Source organism: Galeopterus variegatus, unplaced genomic scaffold (assembly GCF_000696425.1).
Source record: "Galeopterus variegatus unplaced genomic scaffold, G_variegatus-3.0.2 Scaffold171, whole genome shotgun sequence".
NCBI classification, from domain to species: domain Eukaryota; kingdom Metazoa; phylum Chordata; class Mammalia; order Dermoptera; family Cynocephalidae; genus Galeopterus; species Galeopterus variegatus.
Genome location: NW_007726282.1, coordinates 860,324 through 876,061, shown reverse-complemented (window position 1 = coordinate 876,061; position 15,738 = coordinate 860,324). Strand labels below are relative to the sequence as shown.

The window sequence follows — 15,738 nt, the reverse complement described above, 5'->3', positions numbered from 1 at the left end:
CTCGTTTATTGGTTTAAAAGTTACAGCTTATATAGAAAAGAAACAAGCATGCTGTAAGAAGTCAGGAATGCAGGGATGCGATAAGATCTTGAGAAGAAACAGAGACAGGATACTTCAAACAAAGCATAGCCCAAGGTCTTTACAACAGAGCAGAGACTCGGAAGAATATGAAAGGTCACTCTTGAGTAAACTTGCACAGCCAGGAACACAGAGTTCCTGGCACAAACAGATTACGAGGCAGCTATCACGTAAGCATGGTCATCTGGCGCAAGCAGGTTGTCACGCAGGCACAGCCACACAAGGAGGGGTGTGGAGCTACAGGCTCCCAACAGGGGGATGGCTTCAACACCTGTGGACTATCGTTTTGAGCATGTGAATCCTCTGCGTGTTGTTGGGCTGCAACCCAGACCTGTTTTCGTACCTCAGGAGAAAGGGTAGTTGTAAGGACCATGAAAATATCATGACAGGTGAGGTCATAGAATTGCGTGAGATATTTAAATTCTCTTAAATAAGTATCAGAGTCAGTTTCGAAAGAGCGAGACATTTTTCAATTTGGGAAAGTAAACATGAACAATATCCTCTGCACCGACAACCTCGCAAAAGGGATACAAGAGGACCAGTGGCTCAGGAGGGGACAGATGGTCGAAAGAGGAGTCCCAAGAGTGGGTATGGGGTGCTGAGGGGGTAGTGGTTGGCACAGGCAAAGGAGTTGGGGGGAGCCGGGAGCATATGGCAGAGGTCGGGTGCGGAGTGATCTGAGGGGTGGAAAGGAGAGTCGGCATCCAGCAGGGGAGGTCAAGCATGAGCAAAGAGGATTTGGGACATAGTACAGGCCTGACAGAGAGAGGAGCAAGACCAAAGATAGAAGAAAGCCTGAACATAGGGAATCTCTCCTGCCTTGCTGCTTCTGTGACAGAAGTTATCAACATCTGTCAGGGTGGCCAGATCAAAGGTGCTGTTTTCTGGCCACTGGGATCTATAGCAAGACCAAAGATAGAAGAAAGCCTGAACATAGGGAATCTCTCCTGCCTTGCTGCTTCTGTGACAGACGTTATCAACATCTGTCAGGGTGGCCAGATCAAAGGTGCTGTTTTCTGGCCACTGGGATCTATTATTTCAGGCCAGATTTGATTGCAATAAAAAAGGAGATGTTTGGATTTTATATCTCCTTGAAAGCCCAGAGGTTGTAGATTGGCCAAGAGGCATCCCAGAGGAGATAGTTGGGGGACGGAGGCTTAGACTGAGAGGATCCCATGCTGAGGGTGAGAAAGAGGAGAAATCCCAGTAGAAAGAGGGCGGGAACAACATAACGCATCCCTGTTGCTGTTCTGCCCCCTCGGACGCAGGGCAGCCACCAGTGTGAGGGCGTCCCCTGTAACTGGGGCAGGAGAAGGGTTTTCTCAGCCAGGCTCCTGGTCTTCCGAGTGAGACTGTGGTCATAGACCGAGAATCGAGAAAAACCCGTACAAGTAGATAGGAAAGACTCCCCTAACTCACCCCAAACGAGGCCGGTGGTGGATGTGTCTGAGGCAGCAGAGCAAAAACGAGTGTCCCAGAGGCACCTGGTTGGGCAGGTCCAAGAAGGGCGGCGACAGCCAATCACCCCGAGAGAGAAAGGGTATTGTCCAGCAACTTTGGCCAAAACCCTTTCCGGGTTTTGGCACCAAAATGAAAGAAAGTGAGCTGAAAAGCCAGGTACCATTCAAGCTTTATTAAAGGAAGGAAAATCTGCCAGGCTGCGCTCAAAATGGCATACAGCAGCAGCTAAATGGAGTCCACAGGCTTATACTGGTTGGTGGGCACCAAAAAACGCAGGCGGAGAGGGGGAGGGGGTGCTGGTGTGTAGAGAAAGGCCCACGATTGGTGCTGTTGTGGTGGGTAGGGCTGACGTAATCAAGATAGGAGGTACCTCTAGGCGGGAGTAGAAGAGATTCTTTGCCTAAGAAAACCATGAGTTAGGGTAAAGACTGGCGGCCATTTTGTGCTCAATATGGCTCCGGTCGCGTCCGGGATGACGCCAGTCGCGTCCAAGATGATGCGGCCGCGTGCAAGATGGCGGCGGCCGCAACAAAGATCCATCAATCTGTAAGGCGGTGCACCTGGGAAAGATTTCGGGCATAAGGCTGAGCTGACAAAGCCAAGAAGTGAGAAGCGGTAAGGTGGAAATTCGGGCCCACCCTCCGCAAACATCGAGAGGAGGGTGCTACTCCCGACTGGTACCTCAGATTTCCACTGCACCCCAGTAACAGCGCGCAGGTCGCCTTGCACTTGCGGGAACCAGCATCCCGCAAATCCTGGGCTCTGCACCTGTCTGGGGGCGGACCCTTCTCTCTTCTGCTTCTGACAGGTGGCCCCGAGCCAGGGGCGTGGCCTCGAGGTGTGGCGCGCGGATCACGGAGGCGCCGAGAGATGCGCGCAGGCCCACCTCTGCTCGCCCCCACCTACCCTGTGATTGGCGAGCTCGGCCCAAGGGGAGGGCCCTGAGGCACAGTGTGCGCGCCGCGGTCGCTTCTTTGCCCGGTGCGACCTCGGGCACCGCCCCCTCGGGTCAGCGCCATGGCGGCCACGCTTTTTCTACGGCAAGGACGAGCCCGGGCGCTGAAGGTAAACGAGGTGCCTGCCCAGGTGGGCCCGGCGGCCGGGAGCCCGCCAGCGACCTCCGGCCCTCCTTGTTGGCCGCTAGCTCCGCTCCCTGGGCCGAGGACGAGGAGGCTGGGCCGGGTGGGCGGCCTTGGAGCCAGGCCCTCTCCCCTCCACCCTCGTCCCCGGGCCGGACCGCTGGCCTGGGGAGCGTCCCGAGTGGGGATGGAAAAGGCCTGTCACACTGCACGTCTTCTGGGGACAGTATCTGCATTTATTTTAGCTGAGAGGAAATGCGGGCGCTTTTAGGGACCCGGTGGGCCCGGTGCCTTCCCGGGCGGCCGTCAGGAAGCCAACTGACAGTACCTGACCCGTGGGAAGGGGAGGGAAGAAAGAAGGACTTTCTTTCTACACGTGTGAAAAGCTAAGGCCATGTCCGTGTTTTAGAACTTAAGACGGCTCTTACTTCAAAAAGCAGTAACTGTTCACTGCAAAATAAAGTACAGATGAGGGGAGAATCCATTGTCAGACAGACCACTGTTTATTCCTTCAAGTATCTAGTTCTGAACAATTTTTTTAGCTTCTGTATGTTAGTATAAGCACGTGCACACTTGCCTATAATCATAAACACTCATACTTGTTCATACTTGTTCGTAGGCGCACCTCTGTTCTGTGTACAGCGTCTAGAACATTGTACTATCTAGCATGCAGCAGGCCTTAAGGACTATCCGCTGAGTTGATTAACACAACCTACATATTATAAAATGGGCTTTTCCCTTTTTTTTTTTTTTTTTTTTTTAGAAATAAACTGAAAAAACTGAGGTTTGGAATTTAAAGAGAACTTTTAAAACGAGAACTAGGGAAGATGTTATTAGGTTTCTTTGGTTTATTTTTAGAAGGCAATTTTTCTCTCACTAGCAATTTTTTTAGGTAGCTTAAAATACAGTCATAATCACAAATTCTAACACTTTTCCCTTGGTTGAAAAAAAATGAAAAAGAAGTTTGCTAAAAATTATTTTCTATTCCAGTATAGGGTAAAAAGAGAAATTTTCTTTCTTTCTTTTTTTTTTTTTTTCTATAAAGATAACTGGTAAGGGGATCTTAACCCTTGACTTGGTGTTGTCAGCACCACGCTCTTCCAAGTGAGCCAACTGGCCATCCCTATATAGGGATCCGAACCCGTGGCCTTGGTGCTATCAGCACCACTCTCCCACGTGAGCCACGGGCGGGCCCCTAAAATGGGCTTTTCACTTATATTGTTAACACTTTTGAAGCAGTTATTAATTACATTATTTTTAATGGCTGAATAGTATTTCTTTACTTTCTAAATATAGGGAAATATTTGCCAAAAGAAACAGTATTTTGTAGGTTTGTAGGTAATTGGAGACTACAAGAAATTAAATTCGGGAGAAAGTCTGGTGGGACTTTCATTAATCCGAATATTAACAGTGATTGTCCTTGAACGGGGGTGTTTTCTTCTTGCAGCTTTTTGGGGGTTTTTTCCTCAAAATTTTTATAATACACATGTGTTATGAAAATTGTAATAACAGTTAGAAATATATGTAGAATAGCTGTGACAGTATTATTCTAAATATTTGTCCATTCTTTTGTCAGACTCTGCTCCTAGCAGCACGGGTGTCTCGAGGACTTGCTTCGACAGTTTCTCTCTCTGCAGAATCAGGGAAGAGGGAAAAGGGACCGAATTCCAAGAAGCAAAGTCCACCAAAAAGTAAGACTAAATGGTAGTCATAAAGGAAAGAATGTGAAGTAAATAGATCAGTCTGCCTTCCAAGCATGAAAAGTTTTACTAGCCACATAGTTTATGGATCTTCATTTTCAGCAGTGTCCAGATTGTAATCAGACATAAAATCTGTAACAGATTTTAGAGTAAACACTTCAGTAATGTAATAGTGTTTGGTTCAACATTTAGCCCTGAAATGGTTCTTTCTGTTTTTTCAAAATGCCAAACTCCAACACAGTTGAGTGATGCAGCGTGCAAAGGCTCTGTGGCATTTCGATGGCCCCAATGAGCATGAGGCCACCAGGAACCCCATCTTACTTTCTTTCTCCTGGTTCTGACCTTTTCAGTCTGACACCGGTCTGTGGTTTCCCAGGCATTGCTTAATCACAGTCCAGTATTGCAGGCATCATTTTATGACCATGGAGAGGGGGTTAAGAGTAGGCACAGTTTTCCAGTGTGACTCACTTTCGTGCTGTGTGGTGTCTGATCTGTTTCCAGCTCTTTATACAGTCATTCTGACTTTTATTACTAGTTTTTAACTTTTTGTCGCTCTCTGAGTACCAGTGTAGCATATCCTTATCGAAGGAAAATGGTAAACGCAACCATATATTTTAAATGCTTCTCTTGTGGGAATAATTTTATTTTCTCTACCCTGCTTGTTATTGATAATCGATTATGATCCAGGCTCATTGCATTTAGTCTTGATTGATGAAACTCTAGTTTACTCTTGAAAGAATATACAGTACATTACAGTCTCTTTGCAAATTTTCATATGGGTTGTAGTATGATAATTGAATTTGGTCTTAATTTTCATCAAAATATCACTTCCATACCAGTTTGAATGTTTGAAAATATTTAGATTCTTTCGTTTTTTCCTCTTTGGCCTGTGCACAGAGCATCAGTAGGTTTTGAAATATTTGTGCTTTGTAGAGAGTGCCAGCACCCAACTGCCTCTCACACTGAGTGGATCTGGGCTGTGGAAACTCACCATCCTGGTGGTGTCTGTGCATCCTGTCAAGACTTGAGGCCTGAATTCCACAAGAACATTATTTAATTCTTTCCCATTCCTGCCTCATTTTAAATCCAGTGTTCAATGCATAAAGTTTTTAACATGTGTCTCAAACACAGGACTTTTGTTATTTTTTTAACATAATCACAATACTATTTCACATCTAAAAAATGTTTGCAATAAGAGCATCAGCTAAATTCTGTATTATATCTGGCACGTTTTTGACATTCTTTGAAAGTTTACTCACGAACAGTTAGTTGGATGTCATTACTAATGTTGTTCTATCCTTTGGTGAATTTCAGTCTTGTGTCTGCAATCCTACTTAAGAGATTTATGAATTTGGATTCAATGGATGTTAAGATATGGCAGAGCCAAAGAGCCCCCTTTTTAGAAACATGCTTTTATACATGAGTGGAAGTGGGTGCTTCATCCTGTGACAGTTTGGAGTGCAGTTATGGAGGGGAACACTGAGCTGGGAGTTGGCCCTGGACTCTGCTGGAGCATCTGCTTCTGGCCAAGGTGGTCTCTGCAGTCCTTTGAGTCTTGGTTCCTTCACACTTGAGCAGGATCAGCATGCCAGCCTCATTGGGTTCTGAGACTGATTGGTACACTAATCAGTGTATGTACTTTGTAAATTGCACAGTGCTTTTAGGTGTGAAGATTGTGGTTTCTTGAATCCAGTCACCGGACTGAATTTTGCAACAATCAGTAATAAAATGACTGAGTAATTCCTGTGTAGCTTTTTTTAAAGAGTATGCCACGAAGCCAAAGTTAATTATCCATTTCAAGTCCTTATTTCAGTTTTAAAAGTGAGAAATCTCTGGAAATAGAGATTTGATGTATTTAATTATGACAAACAGTGCCAAGCACTGTTCTGAGCACATTACATACATGACGTCATCTGGCCCTCAAGCAACCTTATCAGTAGATAGTACTACTGCCCCGTGGTATAGATGAGGATTTGGGGGTATGGAGAGACTCAGGAGCTGCCCAGGGTCACACAGGTGTTGGTGGGGTCTGGATTTGAACCCAGGCATTGTGGCTCCCCAGTCCATACTTTAATCACTGTGCTGTCCTGCCTTTGAAAAATCTCTATTCTCATGTGCTTGTTTAAACAAAAAAAAAAGTTTTAATTCATGTAACATTTGAGTGACGTTGTTCTTCATGTTATGTTTAAATGCACCTTTGTCTCTGAATGCGCTTTGTTTCTGGAATAAGTTTTGTGATCTATTGACAAGATAATGGAAATACTTTAAGGTTGCCAGTCCGTTTCAAATGCAGTAGTCATTTTTGCTTTTGATAGGGGAACCGCTAAAAACTTGAAGGTCATGCCCTCATTTTTCAACCAAGCAGAAAAGAGATTCAGGAAATTTAACTTCTATTTTGAGAGGAAATAGGGAAGCAATAAGGCAAACTCCTGCCTGCACTATTTCTAGTGTTTGTAGACCTTCACTTTACATAGGCTGCTGTGGTCTCAGAGATCAGAAATAGTCCCTGAAAGTCCCCATCTTATGCTGTGAGATAGGCCTACATGGCTAGTCTTATTTAGGTAGCTTTGGGTTTTATTATACTTGTCTTTCAAGGACATCCACTAGCAAAACGAAAACATTGTCAGTATATTGTCATCCTGCCTCTAGACGTAAGACATTTAATGAAAAGAAACAAAGCCATACTTGCATTCAGAGTGAGAGCCATTTTTCCTTTTTATCATAGTGTTATCTTCCCAGTGACACTGTTGCTGTACTGTTGAATGCAGACCTGAGGTGGATCCTGGGACTTTGGTAAAGCAGTTTCTGGTGGCAGCTACAGGTCATCATGGCACGCATCCTTCTGAGTCCCGGAGAGGAGACGGCCTGTGCTGCAGTGGGGCAGAAATGGCTCTCAATGAAAAGCAGCATGTGTTACTGTCATCTGTTAGCATTTCCATGGGAGTCTTCTAGCCACTAGCATGAACACTAGAAACTGTAAAGTTCCTGTTTCACACAATGGATGAACATTTTCATTTCAAACAAAATTTCTAAGTTACATTGTTGTTAATCCCATTTGAAATTTTCTTTCCATTTTCAGTAGGTAATAAATCAACCTATAATGCAGTTTAATAACTTTTTTACAATTAAAACATCTCCACAACAAATTTTGGAAGATTTAGTCATTATAGTTTTTCTATTCAAAGCAGCCTGAGATAAGCCTTATTTTAAGTAATTTTTCATACTTGGAAAACTCATGCTCAAAATAAAGGTGGATTAATGGTGCAGGTGAGTGGGCTAGAAGCATGTCTTACACATTGCTTTTGGGGATTACTATTTGCCACGATGCTGGAGCGCTGTGTGAACCCTGCTTCAATTCAGCACCTGCTCTGGGCAGTCCCAGAGCAGATACCAGGCCAGCGCAGAGCCACAGACTCAGACAGATGTGGGGGTGGTTTAAACAGTCGCCCACTGCTCTAACTCTTCAGTCATTTACTTTTATGATGTCTGTCAACCTTTCTTGTCCCTTTTCTGATTATTGGTTATTCCTCAGCTTTCTTTAATCATTTTCTATCAGTCTGTTAGACACAGGTTCCTGAGCTCAGAAAACAATTAAAAACCTGTTTGGAGAATGTTAAAGTAGAATGGTTAAGAGAACATTTTTCCACTTTAGAGAAGTAGGATCAATATTTTTTTTTAATATAAAGTAGACTCCCAGACTTCAAGACTCTGGATTTAGAGTCTGTTCATCTGTAATATTTCTCAAAAGTTTTGCTTTAGTTTTGAAAAGTAATTTAATACAAAAACTTGTCCTATATCTTTCTTCTAACCTGTAGGGTTGGAAAGATTATCACCTGAGAAAATTGAATGAAATTAGCTCTATCAATATGTTATTTGATTTTTTTTTCATAATTGACTACAAAATGAGAATTTTATATTAGCATTCTATTTTTTTCTTACAATTTAAAATCTGCTGTTTCCAATCATAAGTATGATCATTGCATCTAATTATTTTGGACTTTTCTGGTATTGCAATAATACTACTTTTGTTTTCTTGGCTAAAGAAATCCCCAATGACTTGTGTGATTTTGAAGGACTTTTCTTCCTTTTTAGGGCAACTTTACTTGAGCTGCATTATCCCTTCCCACCTTCCCCCCACTTTTAAACAATGTACATGCATAACCCAAACCAGGCTCTTGTCTATATTTTTGCCTTGCTGTTTTGTTCAGAAAGTTCTAGTTCTGAAATTTTTAATATTTGAGAAGCACCAGGTTTTTAGAGATTCAAGAAATTATACATTTGTAAAACTTCAATAATCATCTGAAAATATCTTTTTTACAATTTAACTATCTTAAATTTGGGTGATAGTTTAAAAAATAATTGTCATCAGAGAAGCCATCATTACAAAAAATGGAGACAAGTTTGTTACTCCTTTATGTAAAAATCCCCATTTAAAAAATTGTCCGCTGTGAAAAAAAGTATCTTCGTTCTTTCTGTTCCCTTGCTCATGGGGCTTGGCTTTCAGCAAAAAATGGAGACAAGTTTGTTACTCCTTTATGTAAAAATCCCCGTTTAAAAAATTTTCCGCTGTGAAAAAAAGTATCTTCGTTCTTTCTGTTCCCTTGCTCATGGGGCTTGGCTTTCACTTCCCTTTCACTCATGGGGTTTCTGTGCAGCCTGTCTTAGGATGATTACACTGAAGATGTTATAAATAATGAGTTGACATATAACAAAATGTCTATGACTTTGTTTATGTTTTATTAAATTTTAAAAATAATATTCCTTTTTATGCCATTTCCTAGATGTAGTGGAACCAAAGGAGAGGGGCAAGCTACTAGCCACCCAAACAGCAGCTGAATTGTCTAAAAGCTTATCTTCACCCAGTTCTTATCCATCAGTTGTGAATAAAGGCGGGATGGTAGCTAGCCCTAGGCCCGATGACAGCATGGTGTTCACAAATGAAGGGCTCCCGAAATTTTTGTCAAGAAAGACTTTGGTAGAGTTTCCTCAAAAAGTTTCATCTCCGTTGGGAAAACAGGGTTCTGATTCAGAAGCTCATCGGGAGGGCCAGGAAGTGAGGGATGATTCATCTTCATCTTCATCCAGCTCCTCTGACTCAGAGTCTGACGAGGAGGGTGACATCCCAGAAGCTGATCCTCGAGTGGTGAGCAAAGGCAAAGGAGGGTTTCCAAAACCAGACGCCTCCCGGTACTCTGAAAAGCAAGCCCCCCAAGTTGTGAAGTCAGCCAAAGAGAAAACCTGGCTGCAGAAGCCAGATATGGACCTCGCCTATCCAGAGAATCACCATCAGCCAAAGAAGAAAGGAACCACCATAAAGACATTAGGGGACAGAAAAGATGCTACACCAAAAACCACAATACCTAAATCACAAATAGATGAGTGCTTGAAGCAAAATGTAAAGGAAAAACGATTGCAGAAAATACTTAGATCAGAGGAAATAGATGAAGAAAGACAAAGGCCGTTTGAAGTGAAAGGAATCTTACCCAACCACACGAAACCAGGATTGTCTGCCCAGCAGAGTGGCAGCCCAGTCCCCACACTGTTGGCAGAAGAAGCCAGAGCAGGAGGGCAGCCGCAAGCCACTCCTCCTGGGGCTGGAGAAGGACAGCTGGGAAAACAAGTGCCAGAGCCTAACTGGAAGGTGGCTTCTCCTCTGTTCCAAAAAGAAAACCTGGGGAAGCAGGTAGTAGAAGGACACTTGAAAGCTACAGAAGAGATCTTGGAAGATCAGGTACCAGTAAGAAATTTGGAGACGGTTCCTGTTGAGAATGAAGACGTTTTCAATGAGAAGACAGCAGTTCTAAGGCTTGAGGAAAAGGGTGAAAGAGGAGAAGACTCAGCTACTCACATGGAAGACCCAGACTGCACACAGGGTATACCTCGACTTGTGGCTCAGAACCTTTCTTGTCACTTAGGGATGTTTAGACTCTAAAGATCTATTTTAAATTTCTATATGATTATAAAGAAGTATTGCAATTAATCAGATACCATAATAGATATATGTCCCATAACATTGTCTCAGCTAAGCAGAAAAGTGTATCTTAAGTAATGATAATATACACCTTTATGTACAAAATCCCTAAAATACTTTAAATTTGTTTTAAAATGAAGGAGTATGCTCTTGGCATTCTTGACTATTTCTTAACCATTATAATTTTTGAAAATTGACATTTTAACATCATCACCCTTAACTTTTCAGGGTGTCCAAGTGTTCATTTCATAAACTTGCAGAGCATCTGACTGAGTGAGAAAGAGGAGTCTCCTGTTTAACTTGCATAGGTGAAGAGCAGTAGTTAAACTTGGTATGATGTCTTCAGGTGAATTAACTAGATGATTGCTTTCAGCATCCTTTGCATAATGGGAAATTCACATTTTAGGAATTAAAGCAGTGAGTGTCATACAAAGACACCTTGGACTGTATGAGTATTTTCACTGGATATTTCCTTCTCTGATTTACCTGAAAAACACAATGGGCTCTATACAGAATTTTTAGCCGGCCAGTTAGCTCAGTTGTTTAGAGCATGGTTCTGATAACACCAAGGTCCAGGGTTCGATCCCTGTACTGGCCAGCAGAAAAAAAAAAAAAGTTATGAAGAGCTTTTTAAGAAAAACTTTTCTATTATGTTACCATTTTCTCGAGCATTAAACTTTATAAAATGTAATATGCTTCAGGTGGGTCATGGTGAAACATTAAAAGGAGGTCTTCAATCTTGGAATCTGTGGCCCTTCAAGACTTCTTTAAAATGCATTATTGCTAACAAATCCAACTCTTTCCTGTGTCTGTTCTTTATTCTTTTTAAAGCCTCTCCTTGCCTGATTTGTGTTCCCTGGTATGTGATTGTTACTGGTTGCATTGTGTTGACAGGATTTACACGTTTTCTTCCCTTTCCATTTGCTCCCTCTTTCATTAATATGCAGAGTGCCAGTGTTTGCCAGGCTTCTCAAGACCTCAAGAACTGTTTTCATTTCCTGATGCTGCCATTTTCAGTCATTCTGCTCTGAAATGGAGAGGAATATCAAAACTGTGCGATAAAAACGTAGATAATTTGGGGTTTTCAGATTGTAAACCCTCTTGAAAAAACTTGCTTCTAATATTTCACAGATGTGTTGTTTTTCAAATATTCTCTTTGCCCTTCGAAGGCTGAAGAAGACACCCAAGAGCACAGCCCACATTGTGGGGTGATGTCTGCAGAGGGCAGACTGAGTCTCACTGAGTAGTCTCTGCCCCAAGTACTGGGCTCCTTGCCTTCCAGGTGGAGTGGTGGTTAGGAGTTTTATAGCCCCTTCAGTTATCACCTTCCTTGTATGAACTATAATAATCCATTCCACTGTGAAGGTGTACCTCCTCCACCTCGAAGATACTCAGCTTGTTGAGATTGGAAAGATGTCAGCTCTTTTAAAAAGCCATTGTTTTTGTCTAACACAACTAAAAAATGAAAAACAGAGCTTTTGGCATTAATTGAAATAGGGAAAAAATGTATTTAAGTTATTTTTTGTACAGTGTGAGTAGAAGTTGAGATAGCCCTAATGACCTGATTTCCAGAAATTTAGTTAGAATCTTACCCCAAACCTTAGCCCACCATCCCACTCAAGCTTTGTTCTGCCCTTAATGCTGTGTTGCCTGTCATGCTGCAGGAGAGCGATGTTTTCTTTGTGACAGCCCCATGCTTGTAGTTTTAAGATTACCACATGTTTAGATGTGTGAATTTTAATTTTTTTTCATTCAGAGAACTAAAGCTGAATTAGTATTTTTAGTCTGTGAATCTAAAGTATACTGACAATTTTTTCAAAAAATGTTAAAATGCACATCTCATTTCTAGTTCCCTTTAACTGTATTATTATTATAACAGTCAGATTTTATCTAATTTTCTTATATTCAGAGACTAAGGCTCACTTAGTTTCTGCTTTTGAAAATTTTCTTCTATAAATGGTTTATTTCTATTATAGACAGAATTCTAATAGAGGGAATTTCTTTTCGTGCATCTTTAGCAACCTCAAAGTCCCTCTATAATTGTTCTAGGCATTTTCAATCTTCTGAGAAATCCAGAGCCTTATGCAGAGTAACATATTAAAACCCATTGTAATAATGCCTTAATTTCTTAAACTGTTAAGTCTGTGTGTTTTAAAATAAATGTTCACTGAATACCTTTATTTTGCTTTTGAAAACACTTTGGCTTTCGTGGGCTTTTCTGATTAGACACTGTATTCATCACAGGCAGGATTTATGAAGAAAGCTCAGTAGAAAAGTGTGAGCAAAGTTGTTCACAATATCTTTCCTCCTCGGTGTTCTCATGGGCTTCATGTTTCCTCCACAGAGGCCGCACCAACCCTGGCACCTGCCGAGCCGTCTGACACCACCACCTACAAGAATCTCCAGCACCATGACTACACCATGTTCACCTTCTTAGACCTAAACCTGGACCTCTCAAAATTCAGGTTGCCTCAGCCCTCTACAGGACGAGAGTCACCTCGACACTGAGAGCTCTCAGTTGAAAGATTAACCTTGCATAGTCTTCGCTGCATTCTTGCCTGAAAACAATAAAATTCGCTCAAGAGTTACAAAGCCCAACATGTATGATTGGTTTCCTTTTACACGTTTTACAGTAAACAGTGAATTAGCAACACTAATGCTGATTATTTATTCAGCATATACTTAGGAATATCTACTATGTGTAAGGATTATTTCTTTTAATTATGGTGGCTAACTGGACAAATTCATAAAATTAGGGAATTTTAAGTGCTTTCAAGCAGTGTGATTCTATGCTGAACCTAGCAATTTAGTGTTAAACCGATTAGCAGCTAGTTTTTGGTAAAAGTGATAGTGACTTCTAATTCTATAGGCCTAGTTTCAGATAAATTAGAAATAGAGATTTCCTAATTTTACTGCATTGCAAAGAAATTATAGTATTAAGTTACAGCACTTTATTAACAGAGAAGGAACGGAATCATCTTGTTCACCTCTGTTAGGTATTTGTTGTGAATGTGGGAAGTTTTCAGTGGTGAAATGAGGAGAGGTGGAAGTTTTGCAGGGTCCAGCGGCAGCTTTGCCTAACAATAGCCACCGGCAGACTGTGAGCTAATTTAGCTATTCAGGGTTTCTGAGTTAGTGGAGTGACCTTCCATCGCTTATGATAACTTCTCTCACACCTTTAGGTGGTGAGCGGCCTAGGTGGCTCCTGCCCATCATGTGGTGCCTGTGCACCAGGTGCCCAGTGGGGAGGGCCACCATTCTGACCTGGAGACACTGGCAGGTGTGGACGAGGTAGCTGCTCTCCATGGGCGCTCCTGGAGACAGCATCTGCACATGGGGGACGTTTGCTCACACTTGCTTCGTGTCCTCACACTTCTTTGCACGGGCTTGTTCACATCCCTGCACTTGTGTGTTTTACCTCACTTGAATTCTGGTCTTGGCCTCTAGTCACCTTACTGCACACTCAATAGCATGTTTGTAACTTAGGGCTCACATTTCTGTACTCCCACATTTCTTAAAGTTAGTCCGAGAAAATACCAAAATTGAAAGCTAGTATTTGTGATCATCTGCCTCAGATTTTGTTACCACCCAAGAGGCTTAGCAACTCAGCAAGATTTTTCTAGCTACACTTTTTATCATAAAAGTAATAAAACCACATCAAGATGAAAGAAAAGGAAAAACATTAAAATTAACTAGAATCCACTACACTAACCCAGCCATTATTAACGTTTTACATGTTTCCCCAGTGATGGTGGTTTTAGTTAGGTGTAACCATTTAATGTACATACAGTTTTCTGTACTATTTGGATTTGTTTGTTTTTTCATTGAATAGCTCACTTCTCAAGTGGGGGTCCATGGAACCCCTGTGATGTGGGGTGATGCATTGGGGGATGTGAAGCCACATATCCTGGACTGTTATTGCCCCAGTCGAAATTCTTTTTATATTAAAATGAGTATGAATATATTTTAATTTGCATGTGTTTTTAAGAGAAAACATGAGACTTGAATAAAGATTTTCCCTTGGAACTGGTCCCATTGGGCTAGCCTTTCATTCTCCCTGGGAGTTTGGTTGACGCTCCTCTGCTTGTTGAAAAGGCTTAAAAACAATGATAGCCATCACCAGGCACGGTTCTGCGTTTTATAACCATTGTTGCTAATGACTCCTTGATGCTCCATCTGGTGGCAATATGATGGTTATCCAAGAGTCTATTTTGGAGGTCTATGTATTTCCCATGTTTTCCTTTAAAGAGTGCTGCCAGAAACATCTGTGTGAATATAACTCATTTTGTATTTTGTACTATTTCCTTAAGATGAATTTCTGGAAACCAATCCGATGAATCACAAGAGTATGAGCATTAGTATTGCTTTCATTTCTGCTAGATTTTTAAACCAGTGTCATTGATAATGAGTTAAAAGGTAATTATTTTACCTCCTTTTATACCTTTCCTGTCACCTGAACCTTGGCATTTTTCTAGACATTTGCTCTCCTACCCCTGGGCAGATGCCCTGGGCTGGAGGGAGTTGTAAGTCAGACCCACCCAAGTGTGTGCTGGCAGCTGGCTGCTGACTGACAAGCAGCAGATGATTGGCAACTTTTCTGATTCTGTTTCCAAGTCTGTGCTTTGTGTTTTAATGTGTATATCCTGCCAGTCTCTCAACTACATTCAAATCCCAGGGAGGTGCTCCCTGGATCACAACCACCACCCAGCGGTATCTGACCATGGCCCATACCTTGCACACAGGATGCAATCAAAGGTTGTAAAATGAGGTCAACACCACAGAATGTACAGCATCCTACAGGGAAGATGTGTGAGATACAAGTTATATAAGATTGATTTGTTCTATTAAAACAAAGGTGGCAAACTTTTTCTGTAAAAGGCTGGGTAGTTAATTTTTAGGCTTTGCCAGCCACATCCAGTTGGTCTCTGTTGGATTTTTTTTTAATACGCTTTAAAAATGTGAAAACCATTTATAGCTTTCAAAAAGGGTCTGTAAGCAGGGTTTGTGGAGCCATAGCTTGTTGACCCTGTTAAAGAGGTTGCCATAGATAGTTTTAACTGAATAAAAGAGCTGGCCAGAGACGAGATTAAAATGTTTTAGGTGCTCAGCTGCCCTGGTTCTACTGTCTTCTCTCCCTGACCCTCCTCCCCCCACCTCCTTTGCCTTTATTCTACAGGGGATCTGAAACACTAGGATATAAAAAATTAACAACTACAGCAGTGTTCCTTCTACAGGCCTGTAAGGAACATGGTTTTAATGCCTACTATATGCTAAGCACTATGCGTAGACCACAGGTTGAATATGCTGAAGACAGCCTGTCTCCTCCAAGTTGATAGCCCAGGAAGGGAGGCATATGGAAAGCAATCCCAGGTGACATGCCATTCACTATAGTAACAAGTGACAAGAGAGGGGAAGAGACGAAGATGGGTATTTATCAGGAAGTCACAAT

General features: G+C 42.0%; 1 protein-coding gene and 1 long non-coding RNA gene across 4 annotated transcripts in view; one reads left to right on the top strand and one right to left on the bottom strand.

Moving 5' to 3' along the window:
• LOC103581309 overlaps window positions 1–2,236 on the bottom strand; it is a 5,107-nt gene extending 2,871 nt beyond the window's left edge. Inside the window, exons 1-2 of one of the 2 annotated variants that reach the window (XR_549648.1) lie at window positions 2,221–2,236; window positions 1,498–2,099 (exon numbers count right to left, since the gene is read on the bottom strand). This is a non-coding gene — a long non-coding RNA (uncharacterized LOC103581309). Of the gene's footprint in view, window positions 1–1,497; window positions 2,149–2,220 lie in introns of those variants that run through there. The other variant, XR_549646.1, reaches the window with a different exon arrangement.
• A 220-nt stretch (window positions 2,237–2,456) lies between these two features.
• NDUFV3 (NADH dehydrogenase (ubiquinone) flavoprotein 3, 10kDa) lies at window positions 2,457–12,884 on the top strand. Of its 2 annotated transcripts, XM_008563185.1 has the most exons (4): window positions 2,457–2,604; window positions 4,195–4,309; window positions 9,100–10,191; window positions 12,634–12,884. In XM_008563185.1, the coding sequence occupies exons 1-4, from the start codon at window positions 2,557–2,559 to the stop codon at window positions 12,795–12,797; spliced, it is 1,419 nt and encodes a 472-aa protein (XP_008561407.1). In that variant the 5' UTR covers window positions 2,457–2,556; the 3' UTR covers window positions 12,798–12,884. The 2 variants fall into 2 exon arrangements, with proteins under 2 accessions (XP_008561407.1, XP_008561412.1); XM_008563190.1 differs by lacking the exon at window positions 9,100–10,191.
• The last annotated feature ends 2,854 nt before the right edge of the window (window positions 12,885–15,738 follow it).